Genomic DNA, 16,950 nt, shown 5'->3' with positions numbered 1-16,950 from the left:
ATTGTTCTGAAACTCAGGTGGGACATACTAGGTTCTAGGCATAATTTTACATTGTATCCTATGGTGAGGCCCACTTGAGATTTTGATCAGTGTGAGGATTCCAGTCCAAAGAAGCTCCATCAATTCAGAGTAGTTATCCTTAAGGAAGATGATGATCGACTTCATCACCATTCATCTATGCATCAAACAGTCTGCCCAACCCAAAATCAAACTCTTTACCCATATTAGATGTGTATAGGAACTGAGCTAGCTCGGTTAGCTCGCTCGACTCGACTCGAAGAGGCTCTATTTGACTCGGTTCGAAGTTGAGTTCGAGCTGAGTTGAGCTGATTTTTTGAGCTCAAAAATGAGTTTGAGCCGCGTTCGAGCTAGCCCCAGCTCAACTCGACTTGGATTGAACCCAGCTCGAAGCAAACTCAAATCGAACCAGTTCGGTGACTCGGTTACTTTGATATTGATGTTGCTCACCAAATATTTGATGAAATGATTCAACGAAGTGTGGTTGGTGACAAGGAGGGTATGTATATGAAACTAATACCATTTTTTTCTTGATTTTTATGTTATATTGAAGGTGTTTGATAAAATACATGTAAAATGTTTGCTGTTATCTTAAATACAGTGAGATTTTGAAGGTGCAGTCCAAGTGTTGGTGAAAATGATGCATAGGTAAACTCAGCTCGATCTTAGCTCGAACTCAACTCAAATTAGCCCGAGCTGTTGACCGAACCGAGCCGAGTTGGCCAGTCAGGCTCGAGGACCGAGCCAAGCCAAGTTTGAGTTGAGTCGAGCTGAGGCTAACTTGACTTCGTTTGACTCGATGTACACCCCTACATGTATCTAACTAATATGGGTTCGGATACGAACTTTAGCCGTCAATGACGAGGGAGCTCCCTTCCCTATGGTGGAAACAGATTGGCTACCACCACTGCCACCAGCCCGTCGCTGGTGGTCGGTGCTCTATGAGCCCCACCATGATGTATAATATTTCATCCATTCCGTTTATCCATTTTACAGATCATGTTAGGGTTTGATTCCAAAAAATGAGGGGATATAAATCTCGGCTGGACCACACCACAGGAAAACGATAGTGTTTAGATATCCACCGTTAAGATCCTCCTAATGCCCACTGTACTGTTTATTTGACATCCAATCAGGTCATACAGACTTAGATGAAGGGAAAAAACAAAGAACAGCTTGATCCAAAACTTTTATGGCACCAGGAAGTTTTTAATGGTCGACGTTCATTCAACACTGTTTCATGTAATGTGGTCCACTTGAGATTGGGATATACCTCATTTCTTATCTCATACCATTAAATGATATAGAAAAATAGATGGACGGCATGGATGAAACACATACATCATGGTAGGGCCCATGGAGCACCGATCACCAGCCATTGGCTGGTAGCAGGGGGAGGAGCGAATCCGTTTCCCCCTCTGGTAAAATGTCACCTTTAGAATCTAAATTGGGGGGCCACCTGAGGAGCAGCCTTTATCCGGCACACGTGTGCACCGTTGCCGCTTGTGAAGCGGCAAGTTGAAGAAACGATCATTCCTGCGCAGCTGCGCGAGCCCACTTCCCATTTCTCGCGATCCAATTGCTCTCCCAAACAGACAGGGGCATTTTCGTACTTTGCCAAAAACCCTCGCATTTCCAGCTCACCACCTCAAGAGCATGAGCTCCAAAACCCTCCCATTTCTTCAGAAACCTCTGAAGTGACCATGTCGGCCTTTGAATCTCTCTTACATCACGCTTGTCGTCATTGCTTTAAACCCTCTCCCCCATCTCTCTCCATCACAAATCTAGGGGTTTTCAAACGCTCACTTCCCCTCCTCTCTCCCCAAACCCCTCCCTCCAGGTTCCTTCTTCCAGCGTTCTCAAGACCCTTCTCATCGCCTCCGTCTCCACCGTCCGATCCCCAACCAGAGATCCAAACCGTCGATCCCCCCAAAAACCCATCTCCTTCGTCAACGATCAGACCCGTTTCTTACCCTACAAAGCCGATAGATACTTCTTCGGCCGAGGAACCGCCGACTGCCCCACCACCGCGACGACCGCGAGAGACCGCCGGAAGATCCGCTTTCCGGCAATCGGAAACTGACACGGAACCCGCGACGGGTGCAGAGCCCCGCCCATGGTCCCGCGAAGACATCCGCTATGTGAAGGACGTTCCGTCTATATCCCCAACTTCTTATCCGGCGAGAGTAGCGCCGCTTCCGGAAGACAGGGTAGTCGCGGAGGAAGCGCCAAAGGTGGAGGAGGAGCAAAAAGACAGCAATGAGCTGTTGGAGTGGGAGAGGAGGAGGATTGAAGCGGATTTCCGTTTGCGGAGGGTTCTTAAGCCGGAAGAGGAGGTTGTGCCTTTTCCAACACTTATCAAGGTCGAGAAGAAGCTGCCAAAGGCCATTCTTGATCTACAGGACGCCATTAAACAAGTCAAGGTCAGTATGTTCTTTGTTAGTTATTTCTATTTTTAGATTTTTAATTCTTCATTATCTTCTTCAGGAATTCTTAGCCGTTGATTATTCATTTGCATAGATTTAAAAGCTCACTCTCACTAGAATCTAATACATTTGAGTGGGTTTTTGGGATTAGAAAACATGACAGAAAAAACCTTAAATAATCTGGAAATGCTGCTCCTGCACTATTCCTTTTAGGGGCGTTCTCCTTTCATTTAGGGGGCATTTGGATCTTAACTTGCTTAAGATGGGCTACTTATCCCACAAGTAGCTTATCTTAGTTTCTACTTATTTAGAAGATGAGTATGTTTGGCAAACAACATACTTATTAGCTTCTCGTCTCTTTCATCTGTCCTGATGCTTCTCTTCAGCAACTTATGAAAAGTGGAAAAGCTAAAAAAAAAAATTAGCTGAAGTGATTATGCATGTACTTTTAAGTTAAAAAGTTACTTATAACTAATCCTAAACCAAACTTACTTATCTGAAACAATTGACCTATCTACTGCTGTAAGTAGAAAAAGTAACTTATTTGGTGGTATCCAAATGGGCTCTTAAGCTGCACCTTGGATGCTAGGTGGCTCATGCTTGTTGGTCCCTGGTTGCCTGAGAGGACATGACATGAGGGATCGTCCTTAGCATCTCAATTTAGGTGGTATTATGACATGCTTGGTGGAGAGATTGTACTGTACTTTGTTATCACTAGAAAAGGAGATATTGTAAAGTACTCATCAGGATTTCATTTTGTACACGTGGGCCCATTTTTCAGTGATATGAACTGTTGATAATATTCAATCCTGATTTCACATACACACTGTTCAGGAAATGAATGAAGTAGAAAGGGGAATGGGGAACAAAATGAATAGGATTTGAGAATGAGAGGATTATATTGATGTTTAAAAGCGTGACCTGCTCGAGCTTTCCCAGTCGACTAGGTTTGACCGACTTTTCTACATGACTCAATGAGTCTTTTCGATGAAAAATTTGATGGACAATTGAGATGGCCCCTTTCCAAGTGAGTCAAGTTGACATCAGCTTAGTGTGTCGAGTTTTTAAACTATGATCCACAGTGAGTGCCATCATATCAACATTTTGGATCACTGAACCGTTGGCCACACTCATTGAAACTGAGAGCCTGAAATCTCTCAGCTGGAGCATTGTGTAATGCCGACTTAATGTGTTTTTATGTTCTCTGTACCAAGATATACCTTCTTGGCATATGGTGTATCTGTTTTTAGGAACATTTGTGATGACAACAAGCCATGTGCTTTTTTTTTTTTGAGATTCATTTGGCTAAAGGAATCTAGAAAATTTAGTTTTAGCATATTCACCATTCATTCCTAGTGCTACCTTTTGTGAGACTAAGAGCTACAAGACCATCTCAACCATGGACAAATTATGCATTTCCTGGTATTTGGTATGCTGACTCTGGTAGGTTACATTCACAAACTTTTGAAGGTTTAACTTGTGGCAACGTTGTTAAGAACTCTTGCCATGGACAATAAAAACTTTATTAATAGCAACACCTCAAGGACCTATTATCCAGTTTTGATTTGATTCCATGGTGCATTTGCCTTTCCCAAATCGATACCCTTTCAAGTGATTCTTTTGTATTATGGGCAGCCCATTGGAGTCTCTTGGCCTTGGGCATGCATTGTGTTAAGCAAATATTGTTTTAGTGTTGGTTTTAACTCTCTCTCTCTCTCTCTCTCTCTCTCTCTCACTGTTATGCATGAGAAGCTTTGTTGGCATTCAATTCTTTCCACTGTATTTCTTATTTCGAATGATGCAAGGGCACAAAGAACCATCTCATTTATATAGGATTTGTTCATTGTCCTTTTCCTTTGATCAACCTTGAATTGTTTCTCTCTCTCTCTCTCTCTCTCTCTCTCTCTCTCTGTGTGTGTGTGTGTGTGTTTTCTTTCTTTCTTTTTTTGTTTGAAAATTCAGTTCTTGTTAATTTCTTTGTATAATTTCTAGTCATTGTTCAGGCTAATGCCAAGCAGAAGTTCGTCGAAACTGTTGAAGCACATGTGAACTTGGGTGTTGATCCTCGTCGAGGTGACCAGGTGTAGTTTGCTAATTCGAGACCTGTTATTGTTCCTTTTTTTTTTTTTGGAATATTTCAAGTATTCATCTGCCTATGAAATGCAATGATTATGATACAAGGACTTGTAATCCATACATAATAATTTGATGCACATTATTTTTTATTGCTTACTTTGTAATAACTCTGCTACCTAAAAAAAAAAAAAAACTCTGCTACCTCAAATCTTCAACATGTTTTGTGGTTAAGAGTATTCCTTAGTTGCATGATACTTCGAGCCAGGCACTGCTTCTACTTTGAATCATGCCTCAAACTCGTGCTTCCAGTTCCTACCGGTTCATACCTTTTGAAGAAGAGAAAAATTATGTTGCCTGCTTCCACAGCCAAATCTGTTACCACTTCAATTCACACTTAGTGCACCTATAGAATATTCTCCCGATAAAAAGGTAAAATATAGCTTGCACCAAGCATCTTTTCTTTCCTCTTTGATGACAAAAAAATTTATTAAACCAGAGACAAAATTACAGTGAACATCGGATGGCTGATGGCAACTTGGTGAGCCACAAGTGACCATCATGTCACTTCATCAAGAGCTGGACCATCGGCCACCTCGACAACAAAGCTCTAAACCATACACGGAACATGAGACAAGCTGCAAAGAATTCACTAACAATGTATTAACTCTTCACAAGATCCAAGAAGGAATGCTGCTGGAATTCAAGTCTCTGCAAAACCATAGACAAAATTCTTCACTTCAGATTTTCATTTGAAGGCATTTTGCTCTCGAATTTTTTAATTTCTCTCCTTCCACAAACACATAGCTCTAAAGTTCACCATCCTCCACAGAATCTCCCTTCAAGCCTTTTAGAGGACTACAATACCATGCTAGAATCAATTTAGTGAGAGATCCATTGTGATGGTGATGGTGACGACAGTGGTTGCAATAATGGTGATGATGGGACAAATTTTTACTCACTCCTTAGCTAATAAGGGTGGTTCATAGGTCATCTTCAGATTGGTGAATCCTATTGGTTTCCTTGGTGGATCTTTGTTTGTACTTGCCCTTTTCTGAATTTCATCTTTGCCTACGAGAAAAAAAGAAAGAAACTTTTCTAAATTTCATCTTTGCCTATGAGAAAAAAGAAAGAAAGAAAGAAAGAAAAAGTTGGCCAGGCTGGACAATTTCCCATGAAGCTCACTCTCTCTAGGCAATAACCAACATAAACATCATTGGAAATGTCAAAATGTAGGAAAAAGTATTGAAGATGCCGATGGTGGGGAGGTTCATGCATGATCAGCGCATTATTTCTTGAGAATGTTAATGGATCCATGATGGAGGAGATAATGGTATGCATGCTTTAGAGATCATGATAGTCTGCCTATTAAAATGATCTATACTGTAAGCAAAGTGGTGTGGTTTTTCTCTTGCTCCATTTTGGTTTCTCTTCTCCTCCCACCATGGTGGAATGGAATCATTACTCTCAAAAGGTTACAGCATATGTTTTTCATGATAGTCTATTTAATATTACAAGAAGTTGGATAGAAGCTCAGGGTTTAATATGAAAACATGAATTTCTTGTGTTCACTCATTTTCTTCCCCTTTTATGCAATGACTTTAATACCCTTGACAAGTCAATGCTCGGAGATAATGAAATCAATTTTGCAGGCAATGTTAAAACATTTAAGATTAGTTTTAGGAAAATGGCATGACCCTAACTATAGAACTTTTCAATTGTATGGCTCTTTCGATTGAAAAATGTCTAGGGGACTCACACGAGACTGGAGAGGTGATCTTCGACACACATGCCAACATGAGTATATGACACATCCCAATCAAGGTATTAAAAAACGGTTGTGTAATGGCCATTATGGCTGTTACATAATGGTAACGGTACCATTACGCGTTATGGGGCTGTAACAGCCATTACGGAAAAATGGCTTATAATGACCTATTACGGGGTCGATACATTTTTTTTTTCAAAAAAAAAGAAAAGAAAAGAAAAGAAAGGCCGTAACGGCCATTGCCTCCCATATCATAACGGTAATGGTGGTGGCCATTACCGCCACTATTATCATTATTGAATGCCTTGGTCCCAATGTTGCATGTGCACGTGATCTTAGCCACTCTTTAGGTCAGGGTTAGGCCACCATTAGCTTGGCTTAGCCTAAAAGTAAGAAAGGTTTAATCATTAGGTCAACCACACATGTACTATGACTATGAGTATTGGCTAGTTTTAATCTTTTCTCTAACCACCCACTTTGTGCATACCTATGTGCTCATTCTGATGAGTGGACCAGCCTGGTATGTGATCTAGGGATTATTCACGGTGGCTTCCCTGGCGAATGGATGTGCATGTGGTATTGGCACATATGTTGCAAATAGCCTTTTCTGTCTCTCCTTGCATGAGCCGCCCTCGAACCTCTATAGATCTAGTTCCGATGCTTAACTCAATGTTGCACGTGCATGTGTATGTGATCTGAGCTATTCATCAGGTGGGGGCTAGGTCACCATTAGCTTGGATAGGGAAGGTTTAGTCAGTAGGTCAACCACACGTACTTTCAGTATAATCTAGTTGTAATCTTTTCTCCAACCATCCACTTTTTGCATACTCATTTACTCATTTGATGAGTGGACCAGCCTGATATGAGTTCTGGGGAATATATATGGCAGCTCCCCTGATGAAAGGATAAGTAGGCAGCATTGGCACATTTGCTGCGAATCACCTTTTCAGCCTCTCCTTGCCTGAGTCACCCATTAATCTCTCTTAAAAAGAGGTCTTTTATATTTTTCAAAAAACACTTTGTCAATAGAGCCTCATTTGAAAAATGCACATATTCTTCTCTTTCCAAATTCCCCATAACACACCAAATTGGATAAAAAACAACAAACGACCCACGGATAATAGGTATACCTTCGGGGATGAGGCCTTTTGAAGTGCTTTTATGATTGATTCATCAGTTTCCTTAATATTTTAATGTAAGGGCTTCTTCCAGGAGATCTCCTTTCCAGTTCACTGGTATCTGAAATTCTGAATTGCATTCCAGATGGTCCGTGGTGCTGCAACTCTGCCTCATGGTACCGGAAAGGTACTCTTCCTTTCTATTGGCAGCAGATGATTGGCAAAATCATGTAATTTCACTAGGTCATGTTGCAATTTTTCTTATTTCATGAGATATTATTTCTTTAGACTGTCAGAGTAGCTGTATTTGCGGAAGGGGCTGCAGCAGATGAAGCCAGAGCTGCGGGAGCTGATATAGTTGGTGGAGATGAACTCATTGAGGAAATCAAGAAAGGTAATATGCCATCTTCCATGATTCTGTATTTAAGAAGTGTCATGAATACTATCTTCAAAGGAAGTTCAATTTCTATCATGATGCAAGAACCATTGATTTGTGATATGGCACCCGATAAGTTGATGTTCCACTGATCTTGCAAATCTCATCGTGGTAACAAATATCACATGCAAAGGATCGACTTCTGTCTCAAGGAATATATTCTTGATTGTTGTTGTGACAATGTGCAACGCCAATGAAATTCAGTTCGTGGCTCTTGATTATGGACTCTGTCTTTTTTTCCCCCTTTCCTTTTTATGAACATTCTTTTTTCCCTAATAAAATGCTCAGCAAATCTTTTGTTTTGCTTTGTTTTTTGTTCTTTTTTTTTGGGCCCTAATAAAGTGCTTCATCTTTCAAAAAAAATAAAAAATCTTCATGCTGTTTGCATTGTCCAAACACTTTATTTGCTCCATAGTGTAGTTCTGGCCTAGAACATGCTCGACCAGGCCACGATTCCTGCCTCTTGTAGGATATGTATCCGGGCCCTCATTATTCATCATCATATCATCATATCAGCCATATCCCAATTAATGGGTTGGCTCCTGTTCTGCCATTCCACTCCAAGTGTTAGACCTTCAGTTAGACTAGAGTTCATCAAGTCTACACCCTAGCATGCGTTTGGAATGCCATATTGTTCGGATTCATGACAGAAACTCCCACAGGTTCAATGTAATAGGCTATTACATGGGTTGATTACAAATTTGCAATCAAGCGCTATCTGATAGTCTAGAATGATATTGCATAATATTATGTTATCTCACTGTAAAAAAAATTAAAAAAATCCATTTAAAAAAGAAAAAGGAAAAAAAAAAAAAAAACTCATAACATGCATCTGGTTTACTGTATATTCAATTTTAAATTCTTGAATTGAAAACCCCGCAGGAGGTGGCAAACTCAATTTTGACAAGTGCATATCAACTCCTACTTTCATGCCACGTCTTGGAAAGGTCTGAGATCTGGACTGATCTTCTGGCATATGTTGGTTAATTAGCATAACTTTTCATATAATTTCTTCTACTTTTTCCCTCATCAGATAGCAAGGATCCTTGGCCCTCGTGGTATGATGCCAAACCCCAAGGTAAGTTCCCTCACTTATTTTTACTATTAACTGTTATAAACAGTTAGCTGGAGCATGACACTCACATTTGTTTATTCTGCCATATAGCTTGGATCTGTGACAAGTGATGTTGCTGGCGCAGTGCAAGAGGCAAAACGTGGTCGTATCGATTTTAAAATTGACAAAACTGCCATCGTGCATGTAGGCCTTGGGAAGGTATGATAATCAAGAAATTCTTGCATTTTCTAATGGAATATACAAATATAGTTTGCAGCAGATTCATTCTCTAAATGAGATCCAGATAAAAGAGTTTTGTATAGGAATTCCTTCAAAGAAGAAGAAACAGAAAAGAAGAATAGGAATTACCTTCAAAGAAGAAAAAGAGGGCCCCCAAATGTAATTACTGATAAGTAGGTCTTTGAGGATTATAGGAATTCGTTGAGTGGGCCTAGAACTTTTTTTACGAGTTAGTGGGCCTAGAACTTGACAGCGATTACCTCCTAATTGAGAGGGATTGGTGTGGCCCAATTGGGCTATGATCAGATTGGTATGTTGTTCGCCCATCCAATGGGCCCCACGTGATAGTGATTCATGCAGATCCAGATCTTCCCAATTAAGAGGAATTGATGTAACCCTATTGGGCTATGATCAGATTGGTATGTTCACCTTTCTAATGGGCCCCACATGTGATAGTGGTGCATGCAGACCCAGCGCACATGCGTGTCTAGTATGACAGTGAGCATGGTTCTGAATGTAATATCAGCCTGGCTGGAAACCTATACCCATACGATATGTTTCTTGTATCAGTATTGGATTATATTGGACACACACACACACACACAAAATCAGCCAAAATTTTATGGAAAATATCTAAAAAAGAAAAAAAAAATTGATATTATCCCAGATTCTATCATTTTATTTTTTTGTTTTAAACATGCATTCAATGGTGTATCGGACCGTTCTTTTGTAAGAATGCTATCTGTCAGGTTGACCTGTTGTAAGCTGTGATGTTGACTCTTTTGGCTATAAACATAGATGGTATATCTATGTTCTTTACCATTCCCCTAAACTAGTTTTGGAAAATAATAAAATTTTGAGAGATAGCCCAAAAATGGTAAAAATGACCCGAAAATACACACGAAATTAAAATCGAGCAAAATCAACATATAGTTGGTAGATCTATGTGCAAAGACCATATATCATAGATCTACAATTTCCCCAAATCGATTTTGGAAAGATAAAAAAATTTCAAAAATGGCCCAAAGGTACACGATTAAAATTGTGCACATAGATGTTAGATCTATTTTTTTTAAAATAAAAAAAAAACATAGATATACCTAGATCTATTCTTCCCCTGAAACTTAGTAAAAAAATAAAACAACATTTTGGAAAATGGCCCAAAATTGGTTGAAAATGGCCCGAAAATTTATTTTTAAAAAAGGCATTTTTCTAATAATCTGATCTAAGGCATGCATTCTGTAGATCTATACTAGTAACATGGTATTCATGAAGCATTGTCAAAATTATTTGAATTTTTTAAAAATGAAATAAAATTGTTGAAATTTTCAAAAAAAAAAAAAAAAAAAACCCTACAAAAATCGAAAAATAAAAAATTATGCAAATATCCCCAAAGCGAACTGAAATTAACCATGACTTGGTTGATTTGGGGTTATTACCAAGTCAATTTGACATTACAGCAAGATTTTATTTTATTTTTTTAAATTCTTTTTACCCATTTCTTTGTTTTTCCCTAAAACTGCCTCTGGACCTTCGATTCTTTGATTCAAGCCCAATTGTGCGTTTTGATCTTCCCAAAATGTGGTAAAAAATCACGTTAGAACAATCCCAAACAAGAAAGTTTAGATAGTAGGAAAAGAGGAGAAGAAAATGAAAAAAAGGGCTGTCTAGTGCATTTAAACACCTGTATTGGTTGCGACTGATACACGGATGTGTATTTGTGCCAATACGGGTCAATACAGTGTTGGCTTTTAACTTGGACCCGATACGGACCCATATCAGGTATATTATCGTGTTGATGCCAATATGACACAGCCATATCAGTCAATATGATATGGTATTTTCAAACCACAGAACTAAGCACGATACATTGTATTGTATTGTCTATTTCTCTCTTTTTTGGGAGCTTTTCCTCTTGGCTTCACTTCTTTTGTAGTAAAAAGAAGGTTGCTGACATTTGGAGGTTGTCTTTTGTTTTCATTTCAGCTTCTTTCATGATATTAGTCATCTTCTCAAGCAACCCTCTTGTATAGGGGTAAAACCCTAAGGGGTCGTTTGGCACCATGGATTTGAGGGGATTTCAAATCCCTTGGGTTGTTTGGCACCATAAAGTAACTGGGGGTTTCAAATCCCCTCAATCAGGGGGTTTGAAATCCAAGGTGAGACCTTGGATTACATCTAAAATCATTCCCATAGTTGCATGTGTAACATGTGTATCACTAGACTATTAATCTATTGGACACATGGCCCACTAATGATATTCTAAAATAATTAGATTATCAATTGCATCACTATACTTTACTACGATGATCAACACCGTCCACACATTGTCCATGTAAATCAACGGTTAAAAATCGTTGGTTAGTCACTCGGACATGATCTTGTGCTTGTGGCCCATCCGAGACTTGGAATTTCATCATTTCTTGTCAAAGTATATCTGTCAGCGGGCTTATTACAACCATTGTGTTAAAAATTACCGAAGTTAACTAATTAGAGATATTAAAGTTGATTTAGTAATTAAATTCAAACCCCTACAAATATACTATAAATAGCTACTTTTGGATTAAAGTTGATTCTCAATCTAGGGTGCCAAACACAACAAGAGGATTTCAAATCCAGGGGGTTCTGAATCCAGGGGGTTTCAAATCCATGCTCCCAAACAGGCCCTAAAAATCAACCTTGTAGAATTGTGTTTTTTGCAAAAATATGTTCTTCTCTTCCTTTCTCATCCACTCCATCAGTTGTACATACTATACATGAATGTTCCAGACCCCTGCCTCATGCATGTTAATACATGAATTATTATTTGGATAGCAATGTATGCGGACATGATGTGTATGATTCTAATATGGGAACATGGATCATGAATTACAGGTGGGCTTTTCCGAGGAGGCTCTACGTGAAAATGTTGCAGCATTTGTGAATGCTCTTTTGGTTGCAAAACCTGTTGGCCTAAAGAAGAGTAAGTGGTATTCATGGCGCCTTTCCCACTATTCAGTTGCAGGACTAACATGAACAACAGTCTCAGACCTGGACACGCACAATAGTGACTGGAGGGCAGATTGCACACACAATGACAACAAAAGAACAAATGGTGTTGTGCATCCGATGGCAATTCATTTGCTAGATCACATGAAAAATATGCTCCGGATGTGTGTACACATAATCCGGATGCTAGGATAATTAGAAATAACTCATGTGAAAGGGTTTTCCTGCAAAAGCAGGTCCATATTGACTATGTAGGTCAATTTTCTGAAAACGAATCTGATTGGTTTTTGGCGGGTGGGTTTTTAGTGCCTATTTTGACATGTGGGATCAAACAAAGTTTGCGAAATTGCATCCTAACACACAACATGAAAAGGGGTTTGGTTCAAAACAGCATTGAGGTATCAAACACTCCTTTGAGGGTGCATCCAAATGAGCCCCCAACAATCATGAGTTCATTGACCACGAACACTGGCCTTTTATTTTATTTATTTATTTTGTGTATGGGTCTTTCAACATTCTATTTTATTTTTATTAGTGTAAATTTTATTAAAAACAAAGAGTACAAAAACCAAAAGCTGGAAAATTTACATTATTGTGGTTCGAGATTCAGTGGTAGGTTACATTTCAGGCATTTTACAGCATTAGTTCTGTTTTCAAAAATTAATGCAACATAAACAAAATTTTAAGTTTGCCATTTTGAGCATTTCTTATTTATGTACTACAATTGATGCATTTTTAAAATAAAATATATTGCCATATATTAGTGGACCATAAAGCAAAATGGTATATGTGATAGTTCCCAAATACATCTCAAGAAGAAAAATATGGTGACGGCCAACATGTGCTTTGTTTAGGAGTGATGAGGAATTGGTTGGCCACCTTTCTTTCAGTGAGTCTGCTAGAAATGTTGGAACCATTTTCTTGAGCTATTCAAAGTCAGATGAGCAGCGGAGAGACCTCTGATGTTATAGTGGGATGGACTAATGGCCCTTTCTTGGATTGAGGAAAGTGGATTTATTTCATATTCCCGCCTTTTTGGTAGGTGGGCTTAAAAGGGATTAAGTGGGATGGAAGTGTATTTGGTTCCGTGCAAATTCCATCCTAGGTTTGGAGACCACATGAAGGAATGGGATTAGGTGGAATGAATTTGCATTTGTTCCCATGCGGGATTTATGGTGGATTTTGAAATCCACTACATCTGTGGGGCCCACATTGATGCATGTGTTTTATCCATGTGGTCCATCCATATGCATCCTGTGCACCTGACATTCGAGTTGTATATGTGTGCAAGTGACTGACATCAATTATGAATCTGATCTGTTGATTGCAATTCCATGATCCACGAAACAGGGGTTTTTCTTAATCCAGTGTTTTTGCCTAAGGAAGAATCTGATCCCAAACATGGCGATTGGGTGGTCAAAATATCATGGAATTTCCAGACATGCAATCATTGTACGATAATGGTGTTAATCCCATCTAATGCAATTCCATACCATTTAATCCCGCGGACCAAACAAGCCCTTATGCAATCCTATGGGGCATTTGGACTGAGGAACCCTAAGATATTTGAGGACAAGTTTTCTTCTCTTGTTTCCCTTGCCATCTCAATTGTTTGTTGTGTTATGGGGTGGGCTCTTAGTTCTCTCTGAGTTTGCAGGGATTTCCTTTGATACGCTGAGAAAAGATTGAGAAGCACTTGTTCTTGGGTAGTTCGAGCCAATTAAGGGTTGGGATGCTCCTCTGCTGGACTTGTTCTTTTGCTTTTCTGTTTTGCCTTTTTGTGTGTTTCATGGCGTTATGATTAATTGGGTAACCTTCCACCATCCTCTGTTTTTTTTGCTTTTTCAATGAAAGTCATCTTGAAATAAGTAAACAAAGAATAAGAAAATTTCCCAAATACATTTATGGGCAACTGTTGAAAAAACACATTTATGGGGTCCATTATTATTCTATTTGTACTTTTGTGGGAATTGGATTCATACCTTCAAACAAATATGCGTAGGCTGCAAAGATAGCCATCTTTTGCAGATTTTTGCTAAGTTCACCCAAAATTGTCTTGTTCTTGGTGGAAACCAGTGTTTTAAATAACATGTAGCGTATGGCATAGCGTTTGGCCCTCTATAGCTTGTAGCGTAAACTACATAGCGTATAGCGTAAGCTACATGATACCTAATATTTTTTATTAAAATAATAAAAAAATATATATGTGATAAAATTTACAAAATGCATATTTCCTATGAGTGTTTGACTGCGGATTTGGATCATCGACTGCATATTTCCATGCAAAATCTGTTTATTTGCCTTCAGACATCTCTAATTGCGACCCTTTTATTTATTGAAACATCACAAATTCACAATATGGATCACAATTTGGATGGTCCGGATTGATCTAAGTGCTCTATCCACGATATGGAGAACAATTTAGATGGTCCACATTAATCTAATGTACTGCCACTTATGATGCGGAGGAATCACCACTATTTTAAAATAGGTGTTGAACTAGAATAGAAGAAAAACTAAAAGAGAGAGAGAGAGAGATTTCAGGTAGCATACACTACCTGTGCTACACTGTATGTGCCCTCCAGCTAGCTACCTGTGCTACACTGTATGTGCCCTCCAGCTTCCGCTACCAGGGAGCTACGCTACGAGCGCTACCGAAAACACTGGTGGAAACTTGTCATTGCTTGTCAAACGTTTCATCACTCATGACTGATTTTATCTTCTTGCAGCTTCTAAATATGCTGGGTACGTGAAGTCCTTCAGCTTGTGCAGCACGGTAATCTTGCAAACCTTCTTGTTTTCACATTCTTAGGCTCTTTTTTGCTAATGATAATTTAGCACCACAAAAAGAACAAAAGAAAACAGGAACCTTAATGGCCCCTGCCAAAATCAGAAGCCAAGGCTCCACACTCCAGTATGAAGGCCATCTAAACCAAAGGCTGACATTTAGGATGCTGCGTATTGTGTTCTATTGAATTCTCAAGGTACACATGGCAAGTATATCTGGTGACTGGAACTCTCGGTCTGGTGGGCTGCCTTGTGAACCGGCAAGATGCGAAATGTCACTTGGACTACCGTGACCATCATGTTTGTTGCAAGTTTTGCCAGTTGAATGTGGAGTGCTGCAGTAACCATTCATTTGCAGACAATATATTGGATAGCTATGATTTTCCGGTCTGCTTGCCTCTCTTGATATGGATTATTGACATTGTGGCTGACCAGAGCAAAAGCCTCAATCACCAGACTTGTTGCCACGTGTACTGTAAGGGAGGGAACTGCATAGAACCTTTATTCAATGACTTACATATTAGGATTCCTCATGGGCTTAAATGCAGATACCAACCTGGTTATGCCGATACTGACCAGCATTTATCATATATTCTTAAATTGTCCGGGCCCATTACAAATCAAATTGCATCCTTTTTCCATAGTGCTGCAACTTGGGTTTTGGTCAACATGAACCCAATGGACCCAACCCATCCTTGGGTTGGGCAAATTCGGGTCTGGTTGGGAATAGTAATAATAATCACATGTATTTGGGTTGGGTTGTGCATAGAGGACCTCAAGTTGGAATTTGTTTGTGTCAGGTTGCAGGTTGGGTCCTCTCGAGGTTTGTGTTGGGCTTGGGTTGACCCTCAACCTTACCCAACCCGCCCAATTTGCACCTGTATTTTTCCTAACTGCCTAGCTCATCTAATGAGCTGAAATGTAGTACTGTCGAATTTAACCCATTCATAACTAACTTGTGATTTGCTCTTCATAAGGCTCAGTCCTCATATTGATGTGCTTAAATAATGTGTTGTCATGTGCAAACATGGTATTGTAGTATCTCACCTGTTGGACCTTACAAGGCACTAGAGCCTGCCATTCACATCTCTATGCATAGGTATCTTTTTTGTTTTAATTTTTAAAGCTTCTCTATTAATGGCCTTCATGCAGATGGGTCCGGGATTCCCCGTTTCAATACAATCATTATCAATAGCGGCAGACAACTATAGCAAGCAGCAACAACTCAAATGATGGCCGGGTGATCCCATTGTACTTGGACTAGAGCAGCATACATCTTTTTAGACAATGATGTTTTCCGTTGGCTACCAAGAAGCCCATCGAAGAGTCATTGGTAAAAGCAACAATTTTGATAAATGATAAAATTCCCAAGTGACATTATTTTGGCTAATGGATGCCGTGTTCCTTTAATTTTCTGGAGAAGCAGTTGTTCCTGTCAGAATCTAATGGAGGATTCTTAGCTGTTGATTTGATCTTATGTCGTTTGAATCCTGTTATTGTATTTTTTTTTTTTTTTTATTTTTGGTTTTTCTCTCCATTCTAAAAAATATTCAACGTCATTTAAAATTTAAAAATATCCATTCCTACCTGGCCAATTGTTTAAATGATGAGTTGGCATTTTATACGGTCTCAAATTGGAATTTGTTTCCATTTGTTTATTCTCTAATGTCATTTCCCATGAAAACAAATTTCTAGGAAAATTAATAACCATTTCTTTGGGATGATGGGAGTAATATTCTGGAAGGGGACTAATTTATACACCTCCCTGTTCTGATTCACACCCCTCTTTTTTAAACTATTGGTACTAAGTAGTGCAGAAATAGTAGTTGGTTCTACTCATAGTAGAAAAAAAGAGGGTGTGCAAAACGAAAAAAAAACCGGGGTGGGGGTGTTTAATGGAGGTGTGCGTATCTTAAAATAAACAGGGCTTGTCTTTGTTTTATGGGGTATCTTTTTAATTCAGTTATTTTTTAATGGGTGGCCCACCTTAGAAGAACACCAAGACCTGCATCTTGGCTGCCTTTGTTTGCGCATTGCCTGTG

The 16,950-nt window shown here is 39.3% G+C and overlaps 1 protein-coding gene across 1 annotated transcript; it reads left to right on the top strand.

Annotated features, from left to right (window-relative positions):
- The first annotated feature begins 875 nt into the window (after positions 1-875).
- Positions 876-16,385, top strand: LOC131246926 (uncharacterized). The gene is made up of 11 exons (XM_058247389.1): positions 876-948; positions 1,489-2,441; positions 4,448-4,525; positions 7,549-7,590; positions 7,692-7,797; positions 8,722-8,786; positions 8,873-8,917; positions 9,005-9,112; positions 12,008-12,095; positions 14,851-14,897; positions 16,061-16,385. Exons 1-11 carry the CDS (start codon positions 876-878, stop codon positions 16,139-16,141), a joined length of 1,686 nt encoding a protein of 561 aa, XP_058103372.1. The 3' UTR covers positions 16,142-16,385.
- Positions 16,386-16,950: the final 565 nt, after the last annotated feature.

This window comes from Magnolia sinica, chromosome 5 (genome assembly GCF_029962835.1).
Source record: "Magnolia sinica isolate HGM2019 chromosome 5, MsV1, whole genome shotgun sequence".
Lineage (NCBI taxonomy): Eukaryota > Viridiplantae > Streptophyta > Magnoliopsida > Magnoliales > Magnoliaceae > Magnolia > Magnolia sinica.
Note: the sequence above shows the minus strand (reverse complement) of the source record. Positions and strands in the feature narration are given on the sequence as shown.